The sequence below is a fragment of the Corvus brachyrhynchos genome, unplaced genomic scaffold, assembly GCF_000691975.1.
Source record: "Corvus brachyrhynchos isolate BGI_N302 unplaced genomic scaffold, ASM69197v1 scaffold44, whole genome shotgun sequence".
In the NCBI taxonomy this organism is placed as follows: Eukaryota; Metazoa; Chordata; class Aves; order Passeriformes; family Corvidae; genus Corvus; species Corvus brachyrhynchos.
Window position 1 is genome coordinate 7,221,925 of NW_008238359.1, and position 8,605 is coordinate 7,230,529.

The following is an 8,605-nucleotide window of genomic DNA, read 5'->3' on the forward strand; positions in this document are numbered from 1 at the left end:
GCTTTTTTGCTTTGTTTTGGTTGTTTTGTTTTTTTTTTTGTTGTTGTTTGTTTTTGTTTTTGTTTTCTTTTAATATAGGTATTCTAAGTCACTTCAGAAAAAATTAAAAAAAGGGCTACGTAAAAACCCCAGTAACTAGAAAGTACTAATACTTACTTCCTAAATGCCTGTGAGTTTGATTTGAAATAAGTGCTCGTGTGTGCGTATCAAAAGGCTGTGTCGTCTGCACTGAAGCAGAAACCGGCGTCAGAAACCTACTATGAGAAATACTGATTTATGTTTAGTTCTCTGAAAGTTTGCCTGGCTGCTCCTGACAGCTGGTCAACTTACATATTCTCTATAGTGTGCATTATAGAGGTTGTATTTAAAATCATAGAATAGTTTGCAGTGGAAGGGACCTTCAAGATACCTAGTTCCAGCCCCACCACGGTAGGCAGGGACACTTGCCTAGACAAGGTCACTCCAAGCCCCATCCAACCTGACACTGAGCACTTCCAGGGATGGGGCATCCACTGTCCCAGTGCCTCACTACCCTCACAATAAAGAATTTTTTCCTAATACTGAATCTAAAACTTCCTTTCAGTTTGAAGCCATTCCTTCTCTTGTCACTACATACTGTTCTAAATACATAATTAGGGACGTCTACGTTTCTGCACGCAAATACAAACTGATTTCTCGGGGTTAAACATCTTTTGCACAGCCTTTTAAATAGAATTGCCTAGGAGTACAGCATGTGATAAATCCTGAAGCACACGTGCACAGAATGAACAATAAAAGGTGCCTCCTTTTAAGGGATAATCAGGAGACTGCTTCTGATGTAGCCCCGAACTTTTGCAAACTTAGGAGTTTATGCCTGATGCGCTCTGCTGGCATCTTTTTCTGTGTGTCTCACATAAAGATACACGTTTGTTTGAGCCATCAAATGCCGAGTGCTTACCTCTGCTCTGCAGTTCCCATTGAGGCCTCTTGTAGTTTCAAGCAGAAAAAGCCCCTCACTCTCTTGCTATTCACCAGAAGCATTTTAATGTATAAATAAAAGTGGTGATAAGAGTTTGGAAAGAAAGGGGAGATGTAAGAATGCTTCTCTTTCTATATAAAAGCATTTAAGTTGTTTCTTTTTGTAAGATGCCTTACTTTATAAATAGAAGATTGACAGAAATGTTGCATATTTAAAGTAGGTGTATGTACATCATTACCATAAGGTGAAGAATTGTCCTTAAAACATAAAATTCACCTGTTTCCCTGTCAGTGAAAGTGCCACATGAGAATAAAATATGATTTATATCCATAAAATAAGTTCTGTGGTATTTCTGTGACTGTGGTTGCATTTCATCCACAGTGTGCAAGCATACGTCCGTTTTAGAAGAAATCAACATTTTGTTGGCTTTGTACAATGCAAAAAAAGTTATGCTTCTGTAGAGGCAGCATCAACTTCTGTTCTAAGAATATTTTTTAAAAATTCAAGAGGAGTTGTTTAAGCAGCATGGTATTTACTGGATTAAGCAGTAGCATTCCTATGACGTTAGTAATGGAGTTTGGTTCTAGCACTCGGAGAAGACTTGTGAAAAGAAAAATACAATCCATGTGTTCCCAAAAAGTATCACGTGTATATTCCACACCTGTTTGCTGTCTCAGTGATATGGAGACATGCCTTTATATCTCCTAGACAGAAATCAAAAAAGAATGTATTTGCTTCATAATTCAAAACTCTACAGCATATCACATTAAATAAAAATTAATATGAAAACTCAATTTGTTGTCAATTCTAACACACACAGTCAGATCTCTGAAGGTTAACGAGCTGTATCCATCATCTTTGTACGTGACATTAAATACAATGAGGTTTTTTGTTTCACAGAACACAACAGAAGCAAACAATGGTTTGTAATCAACTCTTGAAATCGCATGTATTCAGCCTGTACAAAACACTACAAATTTACAGTACATAAGACTCATCTCACAGAAGTCTGCCTAGCTTCAAAAAGGCATTTTCTGTGCTTGATAGGAAGGCTTGAGAGGCTTTCAACCCAGTTTTGTAAAGATAGAAAGTAACTTGTTCAAATAAGATTTAGATATTCATCTTGTGGGCATGATAGACTTAAATCTAATTTATTCCTGTATATTTTGTGTAGAAACCTTTCATATGAGATAAAGATAATTTTGATAAAGATAATATGAGAAAAAGATAATTTTTATGTGTTTTGTCCTTTATTTTCAGTTTTGAAGTTGTCCAGAGTGTTAGATTCCAGAATGCTAGACAAACTTTTATGGTGTCTTTAACAACTGGATCTTGTATTAGGTGTTCTAAGACATCTTATCTGAGAAATAGTTAAAGATTTGTGAGTGTACACTTTTTAGTTTAATTACAACTGCTCTATTTTTCTCACGTTAGAAATTCTACAATTAAACAATTTTGGAAGCAGTGTTCTACCTTGAACAGACATAGCACAGGAGAATGTACATTCTGGATTTTATGTATGTATGCACATGTCCTGACCTGATGAATGTGTTTTCTGGGTGACAGCAGAGGGATTTATCTCCCACCTCCCCCACCCTTTTTTTTTTTTTCCACAGAGCTAGATTCTGTAAAAAGACTTCCTCTGAAAAAAGCTACCCTGAATTTTTACCAGTCAAAAGTCATTCCATCTTGTCCATGGATTATGGGACTTAGGCATATTTCCAAGCATTGGAAATGGCGTGGGTTCCCTGTAGAACTGGAACCTATAAAGAAACAGGATGTTTCAGTTCACTTCTCAAGATGCAGAATCTGCTGATTTGCTTGCCAGTTTGTTGGGTGAGGAGTCTTTCATCCTGGCATCTTCAAATCAGGACATTGTTCGTGCAGAACTGCTGAACATGGGATTGCCCCAAACTAAATCAGTTTTCAATAAACCTGAAGGATGGTGAGGAGAAGGTTTTCAAGGTTCAAGCTTCAGGCTAGAGCTGTTGTGTTGGTAGCCCCTGTCACACCAGCATATTTTGGCTTCTAATCAGAGGCAAAGGGCATTTTGGGCTCCCTCAACTTCCTTGGAACAGCAAAGGAGTCCTTGAAATCTAAACGGATTCTGAGGACTCATTTAAAATCAAGGCAGGTAGCTCTGTTTCAGATCTAGAAATATCAAAATGTGAAATAATAAACCAATCCTGTCTTTAGGAAGCTTAGCAGAGGTTTAAAATACAAATGTAAATCCCTGTAAAGCTAAAAGCCAAAAGCCTGCAGAGTTTGCAAGAAACTGTCTTGTTCAACTGAATATGTTCAGATTTGATGGGCAGAACATCTTAAAATGTCACATCTCATGGAGAAGCAGAACAACTGACTTTTTGGGAGAGAACACTTTTTTCCCCCTTCTGTCATTTTTTTAAATGCCAGGTTTTCCCAGGAGGTAAGAGAGATTAAACAGCATCCTCTTCTAATAATCCACCAGAGTGCTTGCTGCTAAAGCATGACCTGAATTTAAGTAGATGCTTCATTAAGGCTCACCACCTCCTTTGATATCAGACTTTAGCACAGTCTTGCTGTGCAATTGTTGGAATTCATTTAAGGCAGAATTTTCAAAGGTAATTTTCTAAGCAACGTAGGTGCCTGCAATATCTAGAAAACATTACAGTATTTTAGGCAGTTTTCAGAAGTCTGCTTTCCGGTGCTACTAAGGAGACTGGACATTTTGTTACTGAGTTCAGTAGGATATGGGATAATATGTTGATGGTTTCCATTTAAATTTTTCTATGCCTCTGACCTCGCTGCAGAAAGTAAAACCTGTTTGATGCAGTCTGTACAGCCATTCTCCAGAGTGCTGCTTTGTCGTAACTTGCAGTGATGCATGTATTATAATGACCTTTTTCATCCTTCCTGCAGCTGAGACAAGATTGAAATACTACACAATCTGTGACTAATTAAACATAAATGCTATGGTGAAATTTTAAAAATTCAACTCCTTAGTTGAAAGAAGATACTAAGATAATTTGTGTAGATACATACAGTGCACTAATGCTGTGACCCAAATCAATCTGAACACAAAGTTGATGGATTACAGGAATACTGGTGGGAGAAGAACTGAAACTAAATATGCCATCCAGAGGGACCTTAACAGACTTGAGAGGTGGGCCTGTGTAAACCTCGTAAAGTCCAACAAGGCCAAGTGCAAGGTCCTGCACATGGATCAGGGCAATCCCAAGCACAAGTCCAGGCTGGGCAGAGAATGGAATAAGAGCAGCCCTGAGGACTTGGTAGTGTTGGTGGATGAGAAGCTCAACACAACCTGGCAATGTGCTCTCACAGCCCAGAAAGCCAACTGTGTCCTGGGCTGCACCAAAAGCAGTGTGACCAGCAGGGTGAGGGCAGGGATTCTGTCCCTCTACTCCACTCTGAAAAGATCCAACCTTCTGCATTCAGCTCTGGGGGCCCCAGCACAAGAAAGATGTTGGAGCAAGTCTGGAGGAGAGCCATGAAGATGAACAGAGGGCTGGAGCACCCCTTTTTTGGAGACAGACTGAGAGAGCTGGTGTTGTTCATCTTGGATAAGAGAAGGCTCCAGGGAGACCTTAGAGCAGTCTTCCAGTACACAAAGGGAACTACAAGAGAACCAGAGAGGGACTTTCCACATGGACTTGTAGTGATGGGACAAGAGATAATGGCTTTAAATTGAAAGAGGTCAGGTTTAGGTTGGGTGTTAGAAAGAAGTTCTTTACTGTGAGGGTGGTGAGGCACTGGAATAAGTTGCTCAGAGAATAGAAGTGTTCAAGTCCAGGTTGGATGGGGCTTTGAGCAACTTGGTCTAGTGGGTGACATCCCTTCCCCATGGCAGGGGGTTTGGAAGTAGGTGATCTCTAGGGTCCCTCCTCCAACTTAATGGTTCTATGAGTCTCTAAATACAGATCAGATATTTAGAAGTTAAAGTATAGTAATACGTTCACTTTACCTTGGTGGATATTTTCATGGAGTGTTTGAGCTTCCATCTCCAGCTTTTTGTCCTTTTTTCTTCTTTTCTCTTGGAGGTGACTAACAACTAAATCTGGTTGAAGTTCTGAGCACCAGTTTCAGCAGCAGAAAGGGCTTACATTAGAAGTGACCTCGCCTTAGTTCTGGGAAATAATGATGACCTTTACTTTGCTCCTCTACAATTTCCTCACGATTACTCTCACTTGCTCAGTATTACCAAATTTATTCAAGGTGCTCTCTTGGACAGGTCCCCACATCTGATGTTGTTTCCAAAATAAGGGTATTTTAAATGTGTAAATACACAATGTAAATTTCTTTGTCATAACGGTTCTGAAACTTGAATCTAACAGCTTCAGGCTTTTCTGGAGCTGACATCTGGCTACTTAAGACCAAAAGAAAAAAGTCCTGATTTTGTTTGGCAGCTACAGAAGTTTTAAGAATAAATTGTATTTAGAAAAGGTAGAAAAGGTCACAGCACAGCTAAGGAGGCTATGATCTGGTTATGCTTTTTTTCATTCAATTCACTGCAAGCAAGTGTATTCAAGTAAAGGCAGCTGTCCAGGATACCAATCCCCTTTGTTTCTGATGCTGTGAAGTTAGTGGGACTAATTGCACATGCAATGGGAGAAGTATGCAAAAGAATTTACAAGACTGCACTTCTTGTGAGATTTTTTGTAGTGATGTTAACAATGAATTTCTCTGTTCATTGATAATGAAATACATTGGGTTGAATCACAACACTTTTTTGGGAGAGAAAAGACGTGGAAAAAGCCCACTTAGTTTTATGTCAAGAAGTTTCGTTTTGATTATGAAAAATTTAAATCTTCCTAATTACAAAACAGAAAGGTTTGCAAAATGGCAGTTTAAGTTTTTGTGTGTAATTCCTATTTATGTATTAAAGAAGATGGGGCAGTAACATGTAAAGAGTGCAGACTGAAAAACAGCAAACGTACTATGAACTCGGTGTATGCTGGTTAAATAAGTGCTAAGAGTTTCTGTCAGCCAGAAGGTGGTAGCAGAATTCTCCTATAACAGCTCTGGATTGTGTTCCAGAAGGCATTCTCAATACAAAGTGATTTTGAAATGCGGTTCAGAAAACATATTTTTTTTAGTAGCAGGAACAAATAGCACTGACATTTTTTTCATTTGGCAGCATCTTTGAGTAGAAAAGTATCTGCACTTATGCCTGAGATGTCATGCATTGGGAATGCATGTAGGATCTGTTACTTGGGTTTTGTCTCTGTTTTTTTTGCAATTGTAATTATGGTTTTTACAGACTTTTTAATGCCAAAGGGAGCCATTTATGGGGCTGAAATGACAAGAGATTTATTTTCCTCATAGTGTCACAAGACTGGAAGATGTCAGTACCATGAGAAGCCCAGATAACACATTATTTCCATCCAGAGTAACTCTTGTCATTCTTTCACAGATATAAACACAAATGCAGAGTGATATCCATCGGCTGGGACTGATGCAGCACCCCAGTCATACTCTTATCAAGGGTAGCAACTTGAAGATGCGAAGGGATAAGTTTTATTACTCTGTTTTATTGTTTTGTGATGCACTTGTGATGGACCTGTCTGTTCTTATGACCCAGCCCGCTGCTGGGTTGGGGCAGCGAGATGCCAATCAACCCCGGGCCCTCCCGTGGATGGAATTTCCCCGGGACACAGACTTGGAGGGTGGGTCGAGGGGTGGCTCAGAAGCTTAAGTCGCATCCCCCCATGGCTGTGCCCGGGTCCAAACTGCCTTCCCCTGTTCGGGAAAATTCTCTCTTGCTCGGTTGTTCACTGGTTCTTTGTTGTTTCTCCCACCTCCTGGTTTCCTCCATTGGTTCTTGTTGAATTGTATTTTCCTCCTGGCTTGTAACTCATTGGTTGCCTTCCCTCTCCCCGCGGTTTTCAAACCCCCCATAAAACTGAGGGCAAAAGCCTCCCGGTGTGATTATGATCATTGCCATGTTCTGGTTGCTAGACTTCTGACAATAAACCTGTTGGAAGCCTTACCAGAAGCCCCTCTCTCTTCCTTTATCTCCGAGCAAACGTGAGCCGATACCGCCGGCTCCTGCCGTGTCTCCTCTGCCAAGAAGGCGGCGAGCGCGCCCAGCAGCGCCCCTCCTGATGCCGAGGTCGCTTCTGCGGCGCACAGAAGTAACACCGCTGGATTCTCTCTGACCTGGGGCACGCCAGAGCTCGTGCTGCGGGCACAGAACTGCGTTACTTGTGATACTCTTTGTGCACATAGCCATTCCTGTTTCAACAGAGACACTCTTCATCACTGCAAGAAACTTCTGAGAAATTCAGGCTATGGAGCACAGCCTGCCCCTCATTTTTTCTTAACCGCTGTGTCACAGCTCTGATGATACTCAGTACTCCTCTGCAGACTTCTTTAAGAAATTGTTCTGTATCTTAGAGATAGTTTCTATGGTAACTATGATTGTGATTTTTGTAGTTTGTTGGGGTTTTCTGTTTTGTGGGTTTTGGTTTTTTTTTTTTCCTTAAAACTTACTGGATAGTTTGGAAATAGAGGGAGCTAGGCTTCAGTGTGACATTAGGAAGAGTCACCACAATAAAATAAGCTAGAAAAATAAGTCATTCTGTGCTTGATCTAGCTATCAGTAAACTGAAATAGCAGTTCAAAAGAGCATCAGTCTCTTACTTATAAGCTGCCTGACTTATAAGTAATGAGGCTGGAGCTGCTGGAGCTATGTAGGAAAGAAAAAAAAGGAAGAGCTCAGAGCAAGCTCTGCCACTCTTACAATTTTGCACCTGATGATCTTTTTAAAATTGGCTTTTTGTAGTGACTGCAGCTTTCCTAGTCTCCTCTTGCTGCAGTTCTGATGGAGAAAAACATTCACCCAGAAGATAACAACAACTGACTATTATATCATGTGTGCTTCTCTCCCCATTTACTGTTCTTTATAGTATAAATATGAAATTGTTTGGGGCACTGTGTATACAGCAGTGTGTACAGAATTTCTAGTGGAGCCACAACAGTGACAGTGATGAAGATATGAAATGAGCTGGTTTAGAACACAGGAAAAGATGGCAGGAAATACAAATTATAAGTAGATATAGATATCAATAGATCTATAAGTATTAGAATACAGATATAGAAAACATGGCAAAGACCCAGTGGGTATGTACTGTGTAAAAGACATGCGAAGATACTGAGATAATCACAAATTTCAGACATTCATTTTGCATATATGCTGGGAAAGCATTTGTGGGAAAGGTCTCTTTTAGGCAAACATGTAGATGTTGTAAAGATGCCAGAGGTAAGATTGTAGATTACATTGCAACACCTGGGCATTTGAAAAGCCACACAGTAGTTCGCCAACAGCCCTGTTTTCTCTTGAGGCAGAAGCTAGGAGAGGGTTAAGCCAAAATGAACTTATTCAATGGAAATTCAAATACTTGTAATAAATAATGAATGTACTAAAATTGTATTTAGAGATCATTAGCGTAATGCTTACCAGTTCTCTGTCTGTATTTAACTGTTTCATCTAAAAAGAAGGAGACAAAATGTTTATTTTGGGGAACCAAAACAATGATATGAAATCAAAGGGGGCTGATGAAGGAAAAGATGCTCTTAGAAAATAGAGTACTTTGATATTTTGTCATTACTGTTAAAAAAAATACATTATCCTTCTGTTTTGCTGCAAAA

At 39.8% G+C, this 8,605-nt stretch overlaps 1 protein-coding gene across 1 annotated transcript in view; it reads right to left on the reverse strand.

Annotated features, from left to right (window-relative positions):
- CHORDC1 (cysteine and histidine rich domain containing 1) overlaps window positions 1-7,214 on the reverse strand; it is a 23,571-nt gene extending 16,357 nt beyond the window's left edge. The window contains exon 1 of the mRNA XM_017735848.1: window positions 6,946-7,214. Coding sequence (XP_017591337.1) covers window positions 6,946-7,214 — 269 coding nt within the window. The remainder of the gene's footprint in view (window positions 1-6,945) is intronic.
- Between the last annotated feature and the right edge of the window lie 1,391 nt (window positions 7,215-8,605).